Below are 26,070 nucleotides of genomic sequence, written 5' to 3'. Positions count from 1 at the left end.
TTTATTAAGAGCATTAAATATTCCGTTGTACTATACAGCGATATAGAAGGAAGTAACAATGATAACAATAAAGTATTAAATACGAAAAAATCACTAAATCCATTTTATCTGAATACATTGATATACATTAATTATATATATTATTTAGAACTGAAAAGATGCGGAAAAAAAAAAATAATTATTATAATTTATACTTGAGTATAGTTTTATTGTAGTAATATTAGCACGGAAAAATCATATATTATAATTCTATTAATAATTTGAAAAAAATATAATTTTTTATATTGAGCTAAATATTTTGTTATAAAATATGTAGTATATAGTATGTTTAGGTTCTAAGTAGTCATATGCACTAAAATGGTAAACCTGCTTATATTCGTCCTAAAAGTTTATTATTACCACTAAATAAAGAGCATATTTCAAACTAATAAAAGTAACAAATTTAAATAATAGAAAAATAATTATATTGAAATATTTTTTATAGGTTAAATTGGAGCTCGTATTTATTTATATATTAAATAGTTAATAAGAGCAATAATATATATTTATATATACTAATTTAATTTTAAAACCCATTTAGGTGTCACGCCGATTTTAATTGCACATTTGTGCTTTATCTTAGAAAGATACACATATGATGTGTAATTTATTTATTAAAATTTATTTATATATTAGGAATATTCATATCCAAACAAAGTTATTGCACATTCTAAATGGGGTACTCATTTACACTATTAATTAAAATATAAACGCCAATAAATATGATATATTTAGGAAAAATAATAATAATAATTTATTTTTGGATATTATAATTTAAATAAACAATTTGATTTACATTTATTAGGATTAACGCTAAAAAAATGTAATATTTGTATGGGATAATAACTTATATCAATATATGATATCAACAATGAGATACAAATATATTTTTATCAATTATAGTGATCATATATTTCTAATTCTTTATATATTTATAGTAATATATTTTATGAAATTACTTTATTAAAAAGGGAACATAGCATATGTTTTTATATATGTTTAAACTTATAATTGTAAGGATACGTGTTTATTTAAACCATTAGAAGGCTACACAAAATTATATAATTGGATAATTCCAAACTACATTAAAAATAATGGCCTGAGATATATGATGAAAAATGTTTAAATTAATTAAAACTTAAGGCGGTTTAGATAAATTGCCATAAAAAGTAAACGTAATGTTCCTTTAATAATGATATGATATCATTATTACATATTAATTTAAATATTCAAAATAATCAGAATGTGCTTAACTGGAGATTTTGTTTGGTTCAATATATATATTTTATATAAAAATAATATGATGCCAAATATCGACACATTAAAGATAAAATATCATTACAATGGCTGAGAAAGCAGTAAGTATATGTATTTGTCTTTACATTGTTTGAATGTTCCACTACCTATAAATTAGTATTAAATTGTATTTCAACACCATTTTATTGATATTTATTTTTATTTAATTGCTTAAAAATTTTTTCTTAGTGTAAATTACTTCGTGAAGTTGATGATTTATTTACCGATGGAAACGTCGATGTGACCAAATATAATGGATTCACGGCATGTCATTCTTATTGTCCTTATGAAAAACGGGGGAAAAAACAAATACTTCGTGAATGTAAAGATAATAATGAAAGAATTAGCGCTTTGGGAGGATACTTATATAACAAATTGGTTAGTATTTCTAATGATTTTAAAGGAAAAGGAGATAATAGTAACCGGCATATTGAAATTTTTATGATGTGGCTAGGCGATAAATTATATAATCTAGAAAACGACTATAAAACAACTATGGAAGAATCTTATAAAAAGCATTTAATGGATTATATGGGGAATTATAATTATTGGAACCTTTTAGGTAGTAAACAGGAATATAAAATAGCTAATGTTTGGTATATGAGAGGATTATATAGCTTGCTCAATTGCATATGCAGTATAGTTATTGAATATAACAAAATCAAAAACAAAAACAAAAACAAAAACAAAAACAAAATAAATACCAAAATAAATAACAAGATCAAGGAGAAAATCGAAACGATGTCCAAAAATTGCTACCAGAATTTTATAAGTATTTATGAAAATATTAAAGATTGTTATTCATATTTTCATTTATTAAAGTTCTTAAAAAGTATATATGATGATATTAGAAATGATGCTATTGAAGACGCCGAAGCTAAAAAAGAGGCTATTAGAAAAGCCCTTATTAGAAATAATACTATTAAAAAAGGTATTACCCAACAAAAAAACGATGCAATCCAAATGTTAAGATATGTATTGGATGCTTCAACTATTTCTCTTATAGATCTAACTACATCTGATTGGAATCAAAGGTTTCCGAATAAGTCTGATCAAATACTTGATTTGAATACTCAAGTATGTATTAATTCGTATTCTGTATTTGTGAAAAAACAACAAGAACGTGAATCAAAAAATCGACCGAAAGCAGAAACTCAAACAAGAAGTAGTCAATCCGGAAAAGAGGGAAATAAAAATCCTCAAAATCAACAAATAGAAATATTACCACCATCACCAGGACCACAGCCACATCCAGCACCATCACTGTCTTCACAAAATGATTCTTCATTACAAAAATCGCAAATAGGAGACTCAGATAATGATAAAAAAAATACAGGAGGTGCAAATGGCAATAAAGGAAATCCAAATGATGGATCAAATTATTCCACACTAGATGATCCTGCAACAAGTGCACCAGGAGGATATTTTTATTGGGGATCATCATTTAATGGATTCCTATTCGATAGAACCGAAGTTTTTAATAAAGCTTTCCAATTTATTGACAAAGGCCGTCAAACAGTCAAAGAAGTTACGAATAAAGTCAGTAATGCATATAATAGCGCTGTGGATAATTTAAAAAGTGCTTACACTGTATCTAATAATTATATTAGTGGAGTTGTTAATAGTGTAACTACCAAGTTGAATCCATTCAGTACTTTTAAATTAGGTAATAATCAATCTGTGTCCAATAGTTTAGGGGGTGGTGGAAATGAACCTAATCCGTTACAATCAATTCCGCCCCCAGCTTTACCAAATGGCTCAGAATCAACGTCACCACCACCATTAGCGCCATTACCAAAATCACCTGATTCACAGGGTAGCTCTACACAAATTCACAAATGTCCAGTTCACCAAATTGCACCTACTGATGGAAATATGGGATGTCAAACACCACTCTCTGGTCAAGGTACATTATCAATTTCTGGTAACAATTCTTCAAATACAAAAAACGAAAACGTAATTACTGTGGCAAATGTTAAAATGAAAGAAGCTCCATCAATATGGTGTATAGGAACGAATACCAAATGTGACATAACGGGGATTAGTATTATAGTTATTTCAATATTCGCTTTTTTAGCAATTATGTATAAGGTAAATAATATGCAACTAGTAAATATAATATATTTAACATTTATTTTATACATAAATATGATTTCCCCATTTTTATGTTAGTATCTATCACTTGGCTGGACAAGCAAATCGAAGAGAAAAAAAACCATAAAAAAGGTTATAAATTCAATTGGAGGGAAAAGACCGGTTCAAATAATTATAAAATCATATGATAGGAACAAAGACCTAAAACCGGTTATAAATTCAGTTGGTAGAAAAAAAGATTCATTATTAAATATATACAAACTTATGCAGGCTGATCCTGTACCATTTATTAATTTATTTTTTTTGTTAATTTTTTTTGTTTATAAAAAAAAAATAAATTATTTAGAATTATAAATTTAATTAATAATTTTTTTTTGAAGTTATACATTTAATATTAATTTATATTTTATTAATTAATGCTTTGTTTTTATTGGGGTTGAATTTTAGACTCTTCATACAATAAATTAATATTTTCATACTTGATATATATTGGGAAACATGAAACTATTTAAAACATAATACATTTTAAAATAGTTAAAATGAACATATATAAGTATGTTTTATAATATATTTCGTTAGTAAATTTCCTAGTAACTCCCAAAAGTTATGTATATAGAATTATGTTATTATTCTAAAATATATAGATATAAATGAACAATATATTGTATCAATAATTAGGAGCTGAAATTATTTAAAATTATGGAAATATCATATGGCTATTATATAAAAGTATATTTATAGGAGTTACATGTTTTGATTAATTTATTTGAATTTTTTAATATTGTTTGTTATTGTACATATATAAATTAATAAATATGTATGCTAAATATTTCGTTTTGCGGAGAATCACATATATATTTTTTAAAATATTTTATTCTAAAACAATGAAACAAGGGAAATTATTAATTGGTTTAAAATATTTCTCTTGGATGCATTAATTATCTCATTGTAGTGTACAATGCTATAACTGAAACAACAATAATAATATTAGATTAATATATTGCTTTTACTCGATACACTATATGGGTATAAATCCATTATATAAATTATTTAACGGTGGATAAAATTAAAATAATATGCATACAAGATCATATAAAATATTATAACACATATTTAAGCAAGTTTTAATGTGGTAATATTAGAATCAACATAATCAAGGAATATAACATTAATTTTATTAATAATTCTATAATTTCCATTAAAAATGGAAATATTTCATTATAGAAACAAATAAAGTTTTATTATAAAATATACAATACATAATATATGTTTAGGTTATAAGTGTAAATGTCCACTTAAAATGGTAACCCATGTTATATTGCATCCCCAAATAATCCGGTATTCTAATCAAGGTATTAACACCATTTTTAAATAAAAATTAATACATTTAAATTAAATTGTACGAAAACAATTATATTTATTTTCTTTAACGTTTAAAATACATTTTTTCATCATTATATATTAAATAGATAATAAGAATGAACAGAATAATATACAGTTTATATATACTAACTATTACCAAAAAACTAATTTATCTTCACGTTTTTTTTAATTTTAAAAGTTATATAAGATATGCACTCAAAATTATTCATTAATTATATTTATATATAAAGAAATGTTAGTAGATAAGCAAATTTATTACGCATTCTAAAATGAATTATTAGTTTATATATTAATTAAGATAATTAAGCATATTATATGTCATTTATTTAGAAAATGGAATAATATTAAATTTAAACACAAATTGTGTTTTATATTTATTAGAAATAATATAAAAGGCGTAATATTTCAAATCGAATAATAACATATATCAATACATGGAATTCAAATAATGAGATACAAATATATTTTTAACAATTATAGTAATAATGCATTTCTAATTCTTTATATATTTATAATAATATAGAATTTGTGGCTTCTTTAGTATAAATATAGAAAATGTATAGTTTCTATATAAAGTGTATAATAATCAGGAGATATGTTTTATTTAAACTCATGAAAGATTACACAAAATTATATAATTGGGTTATACCTGTTACTATTAAAAATAGTGATTTTGTGTATATGCTGTATTTTACATCTAAGACAAAATATTTTAAATAAATAAAAATTTAAGATAATTAGGATATTTGTGGTAAAATAAAATATATCTTTGGTAATAATATTACACTATTATTCTATATTTAAATAATAAATATAATAGGAATATGTTTGATTTACGATATTAACTATGCATATAACTTAAGTAGTTGTATAACTTGTTTGACACGTATATATGTTTTACATAAAATATAAAATGATGTTAATTAATCTATAAATTAAAACATAACTCCATTGTAATGGGCATGAACGCGGTAAATGCATTTTTTTAGATAAAAATAATTTATTATATTCCATGTTTTACATGAGCTATTAATTATCATTAGTTTCATTTTAATGAACTGTTCGTTAATAAACATTTTATTATTTTTTTAAAAATGTTTTTTAGTGTGATACATTTCGTGAAATTGATGAACTTTTTATCGACTATGAGAACAATGAGGACAAATTTAACGATGAATATGGAACATATAATGAGTATTGCCCTGTAAAAAATGGGGGCAGAAACTGTGAAACTAATTATGAAAAACTTAACGCTATTTTTGGATATGCATATAAGGAATTAATTCAAAATAAGAATGTGGATCTAGAAAGTGAAAATGACCCAAGTGCTGATTTTTTTGTCATGTCATTGTCTAATATATTATATAAATTATCAACAAATCCGAATTTATCTCTAAAAGATGCATTTAAAATATATTTAAAGAGTCACGAAGGTTTTAAATATTGGAGCATCTTACGTAATAAAAAGTATTTTAATGATTCTAACATTGGTATTATGAATGGATTTTATTTTTTATTTCAGCAAATTTGTGAAACAATTAATAGATATAACGATCCTAATGCAAAAACATACGAACACACAAACGATATTGCCCAATTCTATATTATTTATAACACACTTTATAATTTTGTTAATCGTTGTAATCCGTATCGTCAATTATTTAATCATTTAAAAACAATATATGATGATATTATAGGTGGTTCTTTTAATTTCCATGACAATGACCAAGACCAAGACTTAAGTGATCAGCTTATAATGCTTTCATCGATAAATATAACCAAGTTTGTATCTGAATTCAATACTAAAGGATGCATAAAAGTGCATAAAAAGTTAGAACAAAATATATCCAAGATTAAAGAGAAATCAGAAGAGGATCAAGAAGAAGACGAGGAACAAGAAGAAGACGAGAAACAAGGCGGATTTAGTGATTTAATCGACTTATTTGGTTCTGATGATGACAATAATGATGGCGAAAACGGAGATGATGGTGGTGACGATGATGATACATCAACCGATGGAACCGGTGAAACCGACACACAAACAGATATAAATAACGGACCAGAAAATTCTCAAGATAAATATGATACTCAAGGAAATGAACAAAAAGACTCAGACAATGGCCAAATAAGTCAGCCATCAAGTTCAAATGATCAAATCGTTATCCACGAAAGTTCAGGTGGTGGGAAAGAGAATTTAAGTAGGGTTCCAGAAGGTTCAAAAAATTCACTAAGTCCAGATGTTAAACAAGGAGATACAGGAAGTCCAGCTGATGGATCAGATGATCCGCAAGGTGATCAAGGAAGTATAGATAGTGGATCAGATGGTGGTGGAAGTGATGGATCAGGTAGTGGAGAGGGAGGTGGATCAAGTGATGGATCAAAAACACCAGTGGATCAGGCTACAATGCATTCATCAGGAGCATCCAATGGATATTTTTCAAACCTTTGGAAAGCTCGTTTAAATCCCATGAATTATATCCCTAGTGTTCCTGATATATATGAAACCTCAAAGAATATTTTAACAAGTGCCACTAATCAAGCCAGTAATGCATATAATAGTGCTGTGACCGCTGTAAAAGATAATTATGATAGTGTTATGACCGCTGTAAAAGATACTTATGATAGTGCTGTAACTGCTGTAAAAAATACTTATGACACCACTATGACCACTGTAAAAGGTGCTTATAGTGCAACTACTAATTATATCGGTGGTGCTGTTAATATTATAACTAACCAATTAAATCCATTCGGCAATTCTCAATTAGGTGGCAATCAATCTGGATCAGGTGGTTCAGAGGGGGGGACAGATACATCTAATCACTCACAACAATATCCGAAACAACCAGTAAATCCGACATCTCCATCATCAGTAACTCCACCAGATCCGCCCCAACCAACTCAACAATTATCACAAACTCCATCATCGTCAAAACCGCAGTCTAACAAAACACAAGATAAATTACAAATCACAGATAAAAATGGTGCAATTAACCAAGTACAAAGTCATGATACAAATCCTGGAGCAGGAGGAATTCAAACAACAGAAAATTCTAGTACAGACCCATCAAACACAGGAAATGGAAGGACCACTGAAACTGTTGTTAAAATTAACGAAAAACCATCAATATGGTGTATAGGATCGAATACCAAATGTGACATAACGGGTATTAGTATTATAATTATTTCAATATCCATTATTTTAACAATTATATATAAGGTAAATAATATCCAATTAGTAAATATAATGTATTTAACATTTAATTTCTACATAAATATGATTTCCCATTTTTATGTTAGTATCTATCACTTGGGTGGACAAGCAAATCGAAGAGAAAAAAAAACATAAAAAAGGTTATAAATTCAATTGGAGGAAAAAGACCGGTTCAAATAATTATAAAATCATATGATAGGAACAAAGACCTAAAACCGGTTATAAATTCAGTTGGTAGAAAAAAAGATCCATTATTAAATATATACAAACTTATGCAGGCTGATCCTATACCATTTATTAATTTATTTTTTTTGTTAATTTTTTTTGTCTATAAAAGAAAATACGATTTTTTGGAATTATAAATTTAATTAATAACTTATATTTTGGGATTAATATTCCATGAACCTTATTTTAAAACTCGATATAATTATTAAAAATTATAAATAAGTAAATTCGTTTATTACTATTATTATAGGTAAATGAATTCATAAGTATAATTAAAAAATATATTTATAATACGAAATTATATATTATTATAATATATATATATAAAGATGATGTTGTTAGAATGGTTCACTTAATTTTCAATTATATATTTATTTATATAATTCTAAGAATAAAAACGTTATTAAACTAATGAATGAATAAAAAATATATTTTTTATAAAATAATTTATTATTGTAAAAATTAATAGTAATATTTTTAAAAAATATAATAATTGCCCCCCTTAAATCCTTGTTATATGCTACATACAATTTTTTTCTATAAATATTCGATAAAAAAAAATATATATATCTTTCTAACAATGCCATATTAACATGTATTATTGAATGAATAATAAATCAGTGATATATGATAGTGCATTACAAAGGTATCAGCGTTATATATTTTGTTAAAGATGCAATTGGGGACATAGGGTTTTATATTATAAAAAATGGGATTGGTGGAGAAAGAGTTAAAGACTCAATTATATTAAATATCATTTTATGATTCCATATTAATATGTGTTATATTATCAGTTCTTAGTGAATTACAACTTTTTAAATTTAAAATAGCATTATTTTATCTTAAGATTTTTAATAAATTACTTGAATCATATACATTGATAACTATAACAATAGAATATATAAGATAAAATGAACTATATAATACATTTAACGAATATTTACCTAAATTTATATATTATAAGAGAAAATATATCATATTTTTTTCCTCTCAAAGTGTAATATAACAACCTAATTACACATATTTTTTTATTATGCTTTAAAATTTGCATCAATGCTTATTTATGTGTTACTTATTTAATATTTACTAAATAATATTTTTTAAATAATATGTATATAAGAATTATTTAAGTTTACAAATAGCTCAATAATACGGTTTCAGTGCTAATTGTTATTTTAAACCGTAGGAAAGATGCTCAAATTTTATTATAAAATAACCCAATATGTTATATTTCTAAATTGAAGTATATAGGATTAAAAATAAAGTTATTGAACACATTAAAATCGCCTATGAATTTATCTAGATTAAATACAAATAATATAAATATATGTAATTTGAATAGAAAATGGAGCATGGAACTTAATTTAAAAATACTATAATTTTAACAAAACATTAGTATATAGATTAGAAACAAGTATATAAAAATGTAATATATCGTATTAAATTACTATTTACGTATTTTTAAGGATTATAATAATAATAGTATTTTTTGTATAAATGTATCATATATACATATGGCAAAAATATATTAAGCAACTCTCCATTTAAGGTAATTTAGATAATTGCCATATATAAGTATAGCATGTTTAACGAAATATAATTGCTATGCAAAGAACTTAAATAGATGCAACAAATATTTACGTAATATATATAAATAGTATTATCCCTCATAATATCCAAATTATGGAAAATTCAAGTTATGATATTCAGAAAGTGGTATACAATTTTTTAAATAAAATATTATCTTCGCATGTGTTTTATATGTTGTATCGCCCATAAATTATATTAATTTTCATTTGATTTGGATTTATATTAATACGTTTTTTTGTTTAATTCATAAACTATATTTGTAGTATAAAGAAATTAGTACGATTAATAACTATTTTAGTGAGTATGAGGCAGTAAGTGGAGTAATAGTTCAAAGAAATAATAAATTAATCGACGAATATTGTCATTACGGAAAAAACTCAGGAAATGGTAATTGCAATAATGATTATTTTCGAAAGGCTAGTTCTGGTGTTATTTATTTGCTAAAAAATTTAAAGGATAAATGTGATTTAGAATATGATAAAATTGCCGAATACGCCATTTTATGGTTAAGTTATAAACTAAATATAAAGCCAACAAATAAATTGACGGATCTAAATAAATTTTATACTAGTTATATAGTAAATAATAACTGTTATAATGAGAAAATAAAAGGTGATGATAGTACAACTTATAAGGATATTATAGATAAAAAAAATTTGATGGATAATAATGAAATATCTAAATTTAATGCCCTATTTAGTATATTATTTTTATTGTATAGTGAAATTAAAAACAACAATTTGAATTGCAAAAAATATTCGAGTTATCCTAAAACGTTTGCTAATAAATTTGAAGAACTCAATAAAGATTCTAAGAATATAGAAGGCAGTCTATATACTCAAATATTGTCTACATTATCAAATGATTATGATAATTTAAAAAATAAATACGGTAAAAATATATCTTGCAATTTTCCATCTCTTCCACAAATAGAACCTAAAAAAAGTTCTTCACAAAATATTGTAGTAAATCCTGGACGTAATTCTTTAGAAAGTTCTGGAAAAGGTTTTGGCCAAATGTTAGGGGAGACACCTGAAGGTACACCATCAAGTTCGTCGATATTAAACACAGTAATTCCAAGTTTAACGACATTTTCTGTAATACCAGTTTTCTTGGGAGTTGCTTATAAGGTAAATAATAAGGAATTAAAAACTATAATATTTAAATTATATTTTTATGATCCCTTATATGCGTTTATCAAAAAATATATAATAATTTCCCCATTTTTATATTAGTATTCATTATTTGGAATTGATAAACTATTTCAAAGACAATATATAAGAAAAAAATTAAATCAAGTAAAGAAGAAAATGAAAGTTAATATATGATTCGAAGAGTAATAATTATTGATATATGTTAAGAAAATGTCTATTTGGAAACAAGTCATTTTTGACAATATTTTTTAACGATAATTTTTGGGTTTCTAAAAGCATTTAAATAATATAATCAATAAAATATATATCTATATGTATATATTTATTGTATTTTTCATATTTTTTGTGTAATTTTTATATGATTTTATTTAGTGGATCAGAGTTAAGGTTATGTTTATGGAACCCATAAATGGGTTAAGGTTAAGTATCCCATTGGGTTTAATTTGTATAATTTTTAATAATATTTATTGTTTAACAAATTCTTTTAAATATATATAGGACAAATTATAATAATTGTATTTCATATTAATATAACTTAATGGTAAATGTGTTGAACTATGTATTTTTTATATTTATTGTTAATTTGTGGTTAATGGTTTATGGGGCAATCGATAAAATGTCGGAATCGATATAGACAGATGATTCCATAGCATTGATTTGATTCTATAAGATAACGTTGATTTAAATAATTTAATATTTATTATGAGAAATTGTATGAAAATGGAAGTAAAGAAAAAACATAAAACATTTGTAAATTTAGTTGATAAAAAAATGGAATTAATTAATATTAAGAATTTTATGCAGGCCAAACCCGTCATTTATTAATTTATTTTTTGTTTATAAAATAAAATACGATTATTTATATGATAAGTTTAATTGATGCCTTTTATTTTTGGGTTCAGATTATGTGAGCTCGATTTTATAACTCAATATAAGTATTAAAAATGATAAATAAGTAAATTCATTTACTATTATAGATAAATAAACTCATAAGTATAATTAAAATATATATTTATATAATTATAATAGAGATGAACTATAATTATAATATATATATAAAGATGATGTCGTTAGAAAGGTTAATTTCAATTATAAAATTATTTATATAATTCTAAGAATATAACATTACTAACATAATGAATGATTAAAAAATTCCCCTATAAACTCCTGCTATATGTTGCATAGAATTGTTTCTATAAATATTTAGTAAAAATTAATATAAAAATATAATGGTATTTTCTAACATAGATACATTAGTATTTGTTTTATTGAATGAATGATAAATCAACAGCATATAATAGTGCATTACAAAGGTATCAACGTTATATATTTTGTTAAAGATGCAATTGGGGATATACGGTTTTATATTCTGAAAAACTGGGTAAATAGAAAAAAGTTTAAAGGCTCAATTATAATAAATGCCTTTTATTATTCCATATTAGCATGTATTGCATTATATTATTAATGTTTGTAAATAATCGTTTTTTTAATATAAAATAGCATCATTTTATCATAGACATAATAAAATATAGAATTTTTAATAAATTATTTGAATGTATATACATTGATAGCTATAGCAGTATAATATATAAAATAAAAATGAATTATGTAAACCATTTAACGAATATTTAACTAAATTTATATATTAAAAGAGTAAATATATTTTATCTCACCATACCAAAGGACAATATAGCAATCTAATTACACATTATTTTATATAATACTTAAAATTTGCATAAATATTTATATATTCGTTATATATTTAATATTAACTATATATTATTTAAAAAATAATATGTATTTAAGAATTGTTTAAGTTTATAAATAGCTCAATAATACGATTTCAGTGGTAATTGTTGTTTTAAACCGTATAAAAGATGCTCAAAATATATTATAAAATTGCCCAATATGGTATATTTTAAAATTGATGTACATAGGATTAAAAATAAAGTTATCGAAATTATTAAAATGGATTATAAATTTACCTATATTCATTAAAAAAAATATTGAAATTATGATATGCAATTAAAAAGGGATCAATTCATCTTATCTTGAAAATTATTTAACTTTAGAAAAAAACTATATTATATATTATAAGAAACAAGTATATAAATATTTAGCATATTTTAAAAATGACTATTTATATGCTTTTAAGGACCATAACAATAATGGATTTCTTAATTGTTTTGATTTTTTCAATATATAAGTTTTAGAAAAAGTTCTAAAAAAGGAGATCCTATAAATTTTCTTTGGTCAAAAATAAATAGAGGAAACACAAACTTTTTATAAAGTATATTTATTTTTATAATAAAGTTATACAAGTTGTTAATAAGAATAACATTTTTGTATAAAATGCATCATATGTGCATTTGGAAAACGAGTATTAAGCATCCTTATATTTAGGTAATCTGTTTAATTACGATGAACACAAATAGAACGTTTCTTTAGTAATAATTTTATTTTATCATTCTATATTAATTAAATTAACGAACATCTTATAATATATTTAACTACAGGCAGTTGTCATATATAGGGTTAAAGTATTTGTGTTACATATTTGACGCAATGTATATAAAACCATCATGATTCTACTCATTTTACAAATCAAAAATAAAAATTCATTATAATGGATGAAAATATGGTATATGCATTTTTTAACATAGTATTATATATAATAATTATTAAACTTTATTTTAATAATCCACATTTCTAATAATTGTTTTTTTAGTGTCAAATTTTTAATGTTTTTTGGGAGGATTTTCCCGATACATTGAGAGATGGAAACTATAAATTTAATGATAATAAAATTTGCGAAACCTATTGTTATGGTAATTGTGATAATGACAATTGTGAGACTGATAATGATAAAATTATGGCTGGATGGATATCCCTTATTAAAACAATTTATAATTCTGATTCGATTGAGAATGATGAACCAAAGAATAAGAATATTAACGAATATATTACCATATGGTTAATTTATACGTTAAACCTAAAAGCTGATAACACCATCAGCAATTTAAATGAAACATATGATAATTATGTAAATAACTGTGGTGGACATAGCTTGGTTTCAACTGAGAGTAAAGATTATTCTGACATTATTAATAATCTTATAAATAATACGAAATATTTGATGAATGTGAATAAGGACATTATATCTAAATTTTATAATTTATTAAAATCATTATGTAGCATGTACAATGATATTAATAGTAACCCATCAGATTGCACCAAACATAATAGTAAAGCTAAAAAATTTGTTAATAAATATCAAGAACTTCTTGATGATAATAATATTAATACTAAAGACAGTCAACATAGCCAAATGCTGTCTACTTTATCAACGGATTATGATAATTTTAAAAAATATTGTGAAAAAAATTGCTCTAGTTGTAGCAGTATTTCACCTCTTCCAACGACAAAAACAACACAAAATTTTGCGCGTATCTCTGAAGATACACCATCAAGTTCGTCGATAGAAAGCAAATTAATTCCAGCCTTATTGATATTTGCAATACCAATTTTCTTGGGAATAGCTTATAAGGTAAATAATAAGGAACTTATAAATATGACATTTAAAAATTATTTTCGTGATTCCTTATATACGATTATCAAAAAATGTATATATGTTTGCCATTTTTATATTAGTATTCATTATTTGGATTTGATAAACGACTTCAAAGACAATATTTAAGAGAAAAGATAAAAAAAATAACGAAGAAAATGAATAATTATATATGATTCGAAGAACAGTGATTATTCCAGGAATAGTAATAATGATTGATATATGTTAAAAAGATGTCTATTGGAAATATATAATTTTGGAGTCTATAAGAATAATTAAATAATATAATTAATAAAATATAAAGTTAAATATGCATATTATTGTATTCTGCATGATTCTTATATAGTTTTATGTTCTGAGTCAGTGTTTATGGTGTGTTTGCGAAACCCATATTCTGGCTAGGGTTAAGTGCTATAATGAATTTAATTTTGTATAATTTATTATATATTAGTTTAGGGAATTGGTTTAAATGCATATAGGAAATGAGTTATTAAAAGCATGTATAGGAAAAATTATAATAATTGTATTTCATGTTAATATAACTTAATGGTAAATGTGGTGAACTATGTATTTTTTATATTTATTGTTAATTTGTGGTTAATGGTTTATGGGGAAATCGATTAAATGCCGAATCGATATAAAAATATGATTCCAGAGCATCGATTTTGTTATAGAATAGACGTTGATTTAAATGTTTGCAATATTTAATATGATAAACTAAGGAAGAAGGATTCGAATTGCAAGAAAATATTTTATTATGATTTCAACCCTCAGCACCAACTGATCCGTATGATAAATGAAATGATGGAGATAAGAAGAAGCTGCTGAGTTCATGAGAAAGTGGGATTGTTAAATGTATACAAACTTATGCATTCCGATCCTATACCATTTATTAATTTACTTTTTTTGTTGATTGTTTTTGTTTATAAAATAAAATACGATCATTTATATGATAAATTTAATTAATAACTTTATTTGGGTTCAGAATCTATGAACCCGATTTAAAAACTCTATGTAAGTATTAAAAATGATAAATAATTCATTTATTACTATTATTATATGTAGCTAAAATAATAACTATAATTTAAAAAATATTTATATAATTATAATTCGAAAAATATATTATAATATGTATAAATATGATGTTGTTATAATGGTTCATTAATTTTCAATTTATTTATATAATTATAAGAATGCAATTAATATTAATGTAATGAATGGCAAAAAATATATTTTATAAATTATTTATTATTGAAAAAATTAATAATAAAATTTGAAAAAATATAAACAATGACACTATAAATTCTTGCCATATATGCATACAATTTTTTTCTATAAATATTCAGTAAAAAATTATATATGATACTTTATAAAATAGATACATAAGTATTTGTTTTATTGAATGAATGATAAATCAATAACATATAAGAGTGCATTACAAATGTATCAATGTTATATATTTTGTCAAATATACAATTGGGGATATACGGTTTTATATTATAAAAAATGGGATTAATGGAGAAAGAGTTAAAGACTCAATTATATTAAATATCTTTTTATGATTCCATATTAGCATGTGTTATATTATCAGTTCTTAGTGAATTACAACTTTTTAAATTTAAAATAGGATTATTTTATCTTAGGATTTTTAATAAATTACTTGGATCATATACATTGATAACTATAATAATAAAATATATATGATATAATGAGCAATGCATAACATTTAGCGAATATTATATATATAAAAAGAGCAAATATATTTTATTTTATCCTCTCAAAGTGGAATATAACAATCTAATTACACATATTTTTTTATCATGGTTTAAAATTTACATCAATACTTATTTATGCATTATATATTTAATATTTACTAAGTATTATTTAAAAAATAATATGTATATAAGAATTATTTAAGTTTATAAATAGATCAATATATACGGGTTCAATGGTAATTGTTATTTTAAACCATAGGAAAGATGCTCAAAATAAATTATAAAATAGCCCAATATGTTATATTTCTAAATTGAAGTATATAGAAATAAAAATAAAGTTATTGAACATATTAAAATCGGCCATGAATTTATCTATATTAAATACAAATAATATAATATTATCTAATTTGAATAGAAAATGGAGCATGTAACTTAATTTAAAAATACTATAATTTTAGAAAAATCTATATTATAAGAAACTATATAAACATGTAATGTATTTTAAAAATGACGATTTATGTACTTTAAGGATTATAGTAATAATAGTATTTTTTGTATAAATGTATCATATATACATATTACAAAAGTATATTAAGCAACTCTCCATTTAAGGTAATTTAGATAATTGTCATAAAATAAGTATAGCATGTTTAACGAAATATAATTGCTATATAAAGAGCTTAAATAGATACAACAAATATTTATGTAATATATATAAATATTATTACCCCTCATAATCTCCAAATTATGGCAACTCCATGTTCTAATTTTAAGAATACGGTATACAATTTTTTAAATAAAATATTCTCTTTGCATGTGTTTTATATGTTGTATCGCCCATAAATTATATTAATTTTCATTTGATTAGCATTTATATTAATACGTTTTTTGTTTAATTCATAAAATATATTTGTAGTATTATGACATTAATAAAATCAATCGCTATTTTGGGGAGAACTATAATGGTCAATTAACAGTTAATCCAAAATGCAAAAATTTAATCCACAAATATTGTCATTACAGGAATCACTCAGAAAATGGTAATTGTCGTGATTATTTAGAAATGACTAGTTCTAGTGTTATTTATTTGCTAAAACATTTAAAGGATAAGTATGAATTAGAATATGATAAACTTGCCGAATACGCTATTTTATGGTTAAGTTATAAACTAAATAAAAAGGAAAAAAATAAATTGACCGATTTAAACGAATTTTATACTGAATATATAGAAACAAATAATTATTATAATAATAAAATAAAAGGTGAGGATAGTCCAACTTATAAGGAAATTATAAATAAAAAAAAAGATTTGATGAATATTAAAGAAATATCTAAATTTAATGCCCCATTTTATATATTATTTTATTTGTATTATGCAATTCATGATGAATTTTGGCTGGACTCAGTATATTTGGAAATGGCTAAAAATTTTGTTAATCAATTTAAAGAACTCAGCAATGATTCTAATAATATAGAATACAGTTCATATAATAAGTTGTTATCTACATTATCAAATGATTATGATAATTTAAAAAATATATGTAATCATGGTAGATGTACCAATTTTCCATCTCTTCCAAAAATCGAACCTAAAAAAAAATCTGAACAAGTATTGGCGCAGATTTCTGAACCTACATCATCAAGCTCGTCGATATTAAACACAGTAATTCCAGGTTTATCGACATTTTCTGTAATACCAGTTTTCTTGGGAGTTGCTTATAAGGTAATTAATAAGGAATTAAAAACTATAATATTTAAATTATATTTTTGTATCCCTTATATGTGTTTATCAAAAAATATATAATAATTTTCCCATTTTTATATTAGTATTCATTATTTGGAATTGATAAACTATTTCAAAGACAATATTTAAGAAAAAATTTAAAAAAAATAAAGAAGAAAATGAAGCTTAATATATGATTCGAAGAATAGTGGTTAGTCTAGGAACAGTAATAATGATTGATATATGTTAAGAATATGTCTATTTGGAGACAAACCATTTTTGACGATATTTTTTAACGATAATTTTTGTGTCTATAAGAACATTTAAATAATATAATCAATAAAATATAAAGCTATATGTATATATTTATTGTATTTTGCATTATTTTTTTTATAATTTTTATATGATTTTTATGTAGTGGGTCAGGGTTAAGTTTTGTTTATGGAGCCCTTATATGGGTTAGGGTTAAATATCGCATTGCATTTAATTTTGTATAATTTTTAATAATATTTATTGTTTAACAAATTGTTTTTAATATATATAAGACAAATTATAATAATTGCATTTCGTATTAATACAACTTAATGGTAAATGAGATGAACTATGTATTTTTTGTTAATTTGGGGTTAATTGATCAAATATTGAAATCGATATAGAAAAATGAATCCAAAGTATCGATTTGATTCTATAAGATAACTTCGATTTAAATAATTTAATATTTATTATGAGAAACGGGGGAAATTGGAATTAATTAATATAGAGAATCCTATGCAGGCTGACCCCGTCCATTTATTAATTTACTTTTTTTGTTGATTGTTTTTGTTTATAAAATAAAATACGATTATTTATATGATAAATTTAATTAATAACTTTATTGGGGTTCAGATTCTATGAATCCGATTTTAAAACTTTATGTAGTATTAAAAATGACAAATATGTAAATCCATTTATTATTATAGGTAAATAAAATCATAAATATATTTAAAAAATATACTTATATAATTATAATTAGAAAAATATATTATAATATGTATAAATATGATGTTGTTATAATGGTTCACATAATTTTCAGTGCTAAATATATTTATATAATTTTAAGAATAAAACATTACTAACATAATGAATGATTAAAAAAAATATATTTTATAAAATCATTTATTATTGAAAAAAATATAAACAATGACACTATAAATCCTTGCTATATGCTACATGCAATAATTTCTATAAACATTCAGTAAAAATTTATATAAAAATATAATGATATTTTCTAAAATAGATGAATGAATGTTTGTTTTATTGAATTAGTGATAAATCAATAACATATAAGAGTGCATTATAAAAGTATCAATGTTATATATTTTGTTAATAATAAATTTGGGGATATACAGTTTTATATTATAAAAATGGGATTGATGGAGAAATAGTTAAAGACTCAATTATATTAAATGTCTTTTATTATTCCATATTGTCACGTATTATATTATCAGTACTTAGTGAATCATAATTTTTTAAATATAAAATAGCATTATTTTTCTTAGGATTATTAATAAATTATTTGGATCATATACATTGATAACTATAACAATAGAATATATAAGATAAAATGAGCAATGCATAACATTTATCGAATATTACATATATATTATAAGAGCAAATATATTTATTTTGTCATCTCAAACTGCAATATAACAATCTAATTACACATATTTTTATGTTATACTATAAAATTTGCATCAATACTTATTTATGTATTATATATTTAATATTTACTAAGTATTATTTAAAAAATAATATGTATTTAAAGACTTATTTAACCTTATAAACAGCTCAATAAATACGTTTTCAGTACTAATTTGTGTTTTAAACCATAGGAAAGATGCTCAAAATATATTATAAAATAGCCCAATAAGGTATATTTCTAAATTGAAGTATATAGGATTAAAAATAAAGTTATTGGATTTATTAAAATTGGTTATGAATTTATCTATATTAAATAAAAATAATATAAATTTATGTAATTTGAATAGAAAATGAAGCATGTAACTTAATTTAAAAATACTATAATCTTAGAAACAACTATATAAAACTGTAATATATCGTAGTAAATAACTATTTATATATTTTTAAGGATTATAGTAATAATAGCATTTTTTGTATAAATGTATCATATATACATATGGCAAAATAATATTAAGCAACTCTCCATTTAAAGTAATTTAGATAATGCCATAAAATAAGTATAGGATGCTTAACGAAATATAATTGGTATGCAAAGAGCTTAAATAGATACAACAAATATTTATGTAATATATATAAATAATATTATCCCTCATAATCTCCAAATTATGGAACAGTCAAATTCTAATATTATGGATCTGGTATACAATTTTTTAAATAAATATTCTCTTCGCATGTGTTTTATATGTTGTATCGCCCATAAATTATATTAATTTTCATTTGATTTGTATTTATATTAATACCTTTTTTGTTTAATTCATAAAATATATTTATAGTATAAAGACATTTATACGATCAATGACTATTTTTATGAGGATAATGGCCAATTAATAGTTAATACAAAACACAAATCAATCGACGATAATTGCCATTCCTGGTGTGACTCAGGAGAAGGCGATTGTCATGATTATCTTGAAATGACTAATTGTAGTGTTTTTTATTTGCTAAATAATTTAAAGGACAAGTTTGATTCAAAATTTGATAAACTTGTCGAATACGCTATTTTATGGTTAAGTTATAAACTAAATCAAAATTCAGAATATAGTGGCATGAAATTAAATGATTTTTATACTAAATATATAGAAACAAATGATAATTATAATATTGAAATAAAAGATAATGATAAAACAACTTATAAGGATATTATAAATAAAAATAAATATTTGATGGATAATAATGAAATATCTAAATTTAATCGTCTATTTAATATATTATTTCATATGTATTATATATATCGTGTTGAAGATTGGAATTACGATAAAAATTTGGGATATGCTAAATCTTTTGCTGAAGAATTTGAAGGACTCAATGAAGATTCTAAGAATAGAGAAGGCAGTCTATATACTCAAATATTGTCTACATTATCAAATGATTATGATAATTTAAAAAATAAATACGGTGAAAATATATCTTGCAACTTTCCATCTATTTCAAAAGTAAACCTCCCAAAAAGTTCTGTAGAAAATTATGGAAAAGATGATGAACAAATATTGGGACAGTCATCTTATAGTATTGAGGATGTGGTATACAATTTTTTAAATAAAATATTATCTTCGCATGTATTTTATATGTTATATCGCCCATAAATTATATTAATTTTCATTTGATTAGAATTTATATTAATACGTTTTTTTGTTTAATTCATAAAATATATTTGTAGTATACTGTATTTAATAAGATCGATCGCGATTTTGGTGTGAAGACGGAAAGTGGAAAATTAGTTGAACATACTAATCAATCAATCAATAGATATTGTCCTTACATTAGTTCCACAGGATCTAATTTATGTTTTGATTATCTTCAAAGCGCTAGTTCTGGTGTTATTAATTTGTTAGAAGAATTAAAGAAGTATAATTTAGAATATGATAAACTTGCCGAATACGCTATTTTATTGTTAAGTTATAAACTAAATCAACATCCACAGTATAGTGGCACCAAATTAAATGATTTTTATACTAATCATATAGAAAATAATAATTATTATAATAAGAATATAAAAGATAATGGTCCGACTTATAAGGAAATTATAAATAAAAATAATGATTTGATGAATACTAATGAAATATCTAAATTTAATGTTCCATTTAGTATATTACTTTTATTGTATAATGGAATTAAAAGCAACAATCTGAATTGCAAAAAATATTCGAGTTATCCTAAAACGTTTGCTAGTAATTTTGAAGAACTTAATAATGATTATAATATTAATGGAAATGCTTCATTCAGAAAATTATTGTCTATATTATCACATGATTATAATAATTTAAAAAATAAATATGGTAAAGATGAATCTTGCGATTTTCCAACCCTTTCACCGGTAAAAACATTATCAAGTTCGTCGATAGCAAGCAAATTAATTCCAGGTTTATCGACATTTTCTGTAATACCAGCTTTCTTGGGAATTGCTTATAAGGTAAATAATAAGGAATTAAAACTATAATATTTAAATAATATTTTGTGATCCCTTATATGAAAAAATATATAATAATTTCCCATTTTTATATTAGTATTCATTATTTGGAATTGATAAACTATTTCAAAGACAATATATAAGAAAAAAATTAAAAAATATAAAGAAGAAAATGAAACTTAATATATGATTCGAAAAGTAGTGATAATCCCAGGAACAATAATAATGATTGATATATGTTAAGAATATGTCTATTTGGAAACAAGAAAATTTTGACCATATTTTTTAACGATAATTTTTGGGTTTATAAGAATAATTGAATAATATAATCAATAAAATATAAAATTAATATGCATATTATTGCATTTTTGTATTGTTTTTGTATAATTTGTATATGATTTTATGTAGTGGGTCAGGGTTAAGATAGTGTTTGTGGAACCCATAAATGGGTTAAAGTTAAGTACCTCATTACATTTTATTTGAATAATTTTGAATGATTTGATAATATTTATTAGTTTAACAAATTGTTTTAAATATATATAGGACAAATTATAACAATTGAATTTCATATTAATATAACTTAATGGTAAATGTGTTGAACTATGTATTTTCTATATTTATTGTTAATTTGTGGTTAATTGTTTATGGGGCAATCGATCAAATGTCGGAATCGATATAGATAGATGATTTCAGAGCATCGATTTGATTTTATAAAATAACGTCGATTTAAATACTTTAATATTTATTATGAGGAAATGTGTGGAAAATGGAAGTAAAGAATAAACATAAAAACATTTGTAAATTTAGTTGATAAGAAAATGGAATTAATTAATATAGAAAATGTTATGTAGACCGATCCCGTCCATTTATTAATTTATTTTTTTAATTATAAAAGGGAAAACATTATTTATATGATAAATTTGGGGATATACGGCTTTATATTTTAAAAAACTGGATCGATCGAAAAGGGTTAAAATTTCAAAACATGTTAAATATCTTTTTATTATTCCATATTAGCATGTGTTATATTATCAGTTCTTAGTAATTTGCAACTTTTTAAATTTAAAATAGCATTATTTTATCTTAGAGTTTTTAATATAATACTTGGATCATATACATTGATAACTATAGAAATAAAATATATAAGATAAATGAGCAATGGATAACATTTAGCGAATAGTTATTTAAATTTATGCATTAAAAGATCAAATATATTTTATTTTTTCCTCTCAAAGTGTAATGTAACAACCTAATTACACATATTTTTTTATTATACATAAAAATTTTCAACAATAGTCATTTAATTGTTATATATTAATATTTACTAAGTATTATTTTAAAAATGGTTTGCATTCAAAGATTTATTTAAGCTTAAAATGGCGCAATAATACGGTTTAAGTACTAATTGTTTGTTTTAAACCGTAGAAAGATGCTCAAAATATATTATAAGATAACCCAATAAAATATATTTCTAAATTGAAGTATATGAAATAAAAATAATATAAATTTATGTAATTTGTATAGGAAATGGAGCATGCAACTTAATTTATAAATGTTATAATTATAGAAAAAACTGCATTATATATTATAAGAAACAAATATATAAATATTAATATATTTTAAAAATGACTATTTATATACTTTAAGGATTATAGTAATAATAGCATTTTTTGTATAAATGTATCATATATACATATGGCAAAAATATATTAAGTAACTCTTCATTTAAGGTAATTGTCATAAAATATGTATAGCATGTTTAACGAAATATAATTGGTATGCAATGAGCTTAAATAGATACAACAAATGTTTACGTAATATATATAAATATTATTATCCCCCATAATCTCCAAATTATGGCAGAGTCAAGTGATAATCTTAAGGATGTGGTATACAATTTTTTAAATAAAATATTCTCTTACTATGTGTTTATATGTTCCATTGCCCATAAATTATATTATTTTTCATTTGATTAGCATTTATATTAATACGTTTTTTTGTTTAATTCATAAAATATATTTGTAGTATAATGATATTTTTAAGATCAATGACTATTTTTATGAGGGGGAGCAAGGTCAATTAATACTTGATGAAGCACACGGATCAATCGACAAATATTGTGATTACGGAAGTAGCTCAGGAAATGGTAAATGTCAAAATGATTATTTAAAAATGGCTAGTTCTGGTATTATTCATTTGCTAACAAATTTAAAGAACTATGGTTTAGAAAATGATAAACTTGCCGAATACGCTATTTTATTTTTAAGTTATAAACTAAATCAAAATGAAAAAAATAAATTGACCGATTTAAACGAATTTTATACTAAATATATAGAAACAAATAAGTATTATAATAATAAAATAAAAGATAATGGTAGTTCAACTTATAAGGAAATTATCGATACAAATAATGATTTGATGAATATTAAAGAAATATCTAAATTCGATTATCCATTTGGTATATTATTATTATTGTATCATGTAATTAAAAATAACAAACTGGATTGCAAAAAATATTCGAAAGATGCTAATGATTTTGTTCAAAATTTTGAAGAACTCAATAATGATTCTAATAATATAAAAGACAGTCCATTTAGTCAACTATTGTCTACAATATCAGATGATTATAAGAATTTAATAAATAAATATGGTAATAAATGTACCAATTTTAAATCACTTCCAGAATTAACCCCTAAAGAAAATCCTGTAGGAAATTCTGAACAACCTACTGTACTAAGTCCTGAAGCTACACCATCAAGTTCATCGATATTAAACACTGTAATTCCAGGTTTATCGACATTTGCAATACCAATTTTCTTGGGAGTTGCTTATAAGGTAAATAATAAGGAATTAAAACTATAATATTTAAATTATATTTTTGTGATCCCTTATATGCGTTTATCAAAAAATATATAATAATTTTCCCATTTTTATATTAGTATTCATTATTTGGAATTGATAAACTATTTCAAAGACAATATATAAGAAAAAAATTAATAAAAATAAAGAAGAAAATGAAACATAATATATGATTCGAAGAGTAGTGATAATTCCAAAAATCGTAATAATGATTGATATATGTTAAGAATATGTCTATTTGGAAACAAGTCATTTTTGACGATATTTTTGGATCATAATTTTTGTGTCTATAAGAATAATTAAATAATATAATCAATAAAATATAAAATTAATATGCATATTATTGCATTTTTGTATTGTTTTTGTATAATTTGTATATGATTTTATGTAGTGGGTCAGGGTTAAGATAGTGTTTGTGGAACCCATAAATGGGTTAAGGTTAAGTACCACATTACATTTTATTTGCATAATTTTTAATAATTTGATAATATTTATTAGTTTAACGAATTGTTTTAAATATATATATATATATATATATATATGAAATAAATTATTAAAAATGATCGAATTTGTAAATTTTAATATATTTATATTGTATTGATTATTTGGGTTCTGTAAAGGCTTTCAAAGACAAACTTTAAGAAAGCAAAAAAATAAAATAAATCATTAATAATTATTATGAGTATGATGTATTTTAAGACATTTATAATTTTGGAAATAAATAATTTTTGATTTAAATTTTGAGTTCTATAAGAAAAATGACAATCAAAACACCAAATAAATGCATATTTATATATATTAATAAAAAAGAGTGATTAGCATTAAACGAAGGGAAATCATAAATAATAACCGATATATTTGTAGTACTCACAAAATTAATACATATAAATATATCTTAATATTCAACGACATAAACAAATTATATACACAAAACATTATTATAATGAAAATAAATCAATTTATTAACATAAATCTTCTAATTTTATGGTTCTTAAAAATATATATGAAGGAAAAAATAATCTAAAGCTTTTCCAATTATGCATTTTTGTTAAATGGAAGAATGTCC

The 26,070-nt window shown here is 22.6% G+C and overlaps 7 protein-coding genes across 7 annotated transcripts; all 7 read left to right on the top strand.

The window, feature by feature from the left end:
- Positions 1–1,382: 1,382 nt before the first annotated feature.
- On the top strand, positions 1,383–3,783 carry PVVCY_0500070 (PIR protein CIR protein; the record flags this gene model as incomplete). The annotated part of the gene is made up of 3 exons (XM_037634999.1): positions 1,383–1,397; positions 1,525–3,426; positions 3,508–3,783. 3 exons carry the CDS (start codon positions 1,383–1,385, stop codon positions 3,781–3,783), a joined length of 2,193 nt encoding a protein of 730 aa, XP_037490187.1.
- A 1,991-nt stretch (positions 3,784–5,774) lies between these two features.
- On the top strand, positions 5,775–8,385 carry PVVCY_0500060 (CIR protein PIR protein; the record flags this gene model as incomplete). The annotated part of the gene is made up of 3 exons (XM_037634998.1): positions 5,775–5,783; positions 5,918–8,029; positions 8,110–8,385. The coding sequence occupies 3 exons, from the start codon at positions 5,775–5,777 to the stop codon at positions 8,383–8,385; spliced, it is 2,397 nt and encodes a 798-aa protein (XP_037490186.1).
- A 1,546-nt stretch (positions 8,386–9,931) lies between these two features.
- On the top strand, positions 9,932–11,166 carry PVVCY_0500050 (CIR protein PIR protein; the record flags this gene model as incomplete). The annotated part of the gene is made up of 3 exons (XM_037634997.1): positions 9,932–9,964; positions 10,102–10,968; positions 11,074–11,166. 3 exons carry the CDS (start codon positions 9,932–9,934, stop codon positions 11,164–11,166), a joined length of 993 nt encoding a protein of 330 aa, XP_037490185.1.
- A 2,452-nt stretch (positions 11,167–13,618) lies between these two features.
- Positions 13,619–14,726, top strand: PVVCY_0500040 (CIR protein PIR protein; the record flags this gene model as incomplete). The annotated part of the gene is made up of 3 exons (XM_037634996.1): positions 13,619–13,633; positions 13,721–14,539; positions 14,679–14,726. The coding sequence occupies 3 exons, from the start codon at positions 13,619–13,621 to the stop codon at positions 14,724–14,726; spliced, it is 882 nt and encodes a 293-aa protein (XP_037490184.1).
- A 2,612-nt stretch (positions 14,727–17,338) lies between these two features.
- On the top strand, positions 17,339–18,195 carry PVVCY_0500030 (PIR protein CIR protein; the record flags this gene model as incomplete). Its single annotated transcript, XM_037634995.1, has 2 exons — positions 17,339–17,998; positions 18,103–18,195. 2 exons carry the CDS (start codon positions 17,339–17,341, stop codon positions 18,193–18,195), a joined length of 753 nt encoding a protein of 250 aa, XP_037490183.1.
- A 2,148-nt stretch (positions 18,196–20,343) lies between these two features.
- PVVCY_0500020 (PIR protein CIR protein) lies at positions 20,344–22,175 on the top strand (the record flags this gene model as incomplete). The annotated part of the gene is made up of 3 exons (XM_037634994.1): positions 20,344–20,376; positions 20,512–21,258; positions 21,396–22,175. The coding sequence occupies 3 exons, from the start codon at positions 20,344–20,346 to the stop codon at positions 22,173–22,175; spliced, it is 1,560 nt and encodes a 519-aa protein (XP_037490182.1).
- A 1,826-nt stretch (positions 22,176–24,001) lies between these two features.
- On the top strand, positions 24,002–25,007 carry PVVCY_0500010 (CIR protein PIR protein; the record flags this gene model as incomplete). Its single annotated transcript, XM_037634993.1, has 2 exons — positions 24,002–24,034; positions 24,171–25,007. The coding sequence occupies 2 exons, from the start codon at positions 24,002–24,004 to the stop codon at positions 25,005–25,007; spliced, it is 870 nt and encodes a 289-aa protein (XP_037490181.1).
- Between the last annotated feature and the right edge of the window lie 1,063 nt (positions 25,008–26,070).

Source organism: Plasmodium vinckei (genome assembly GCF_900681995.1).
Source record: "Plasmodium vinckei vinckei genome assembly, chromosome: PVVCY_05".
Taxonomy (NCBI): domain Eukaryota; phylum Apicomplexa; class Aconoidasida; order Haemosporida; family Plasmodiidae; genus Plasmodium; species Plasmodium vinckei.
This window is presented reverse-complemented; position numbering and strand designations above follow the sequence as displayed.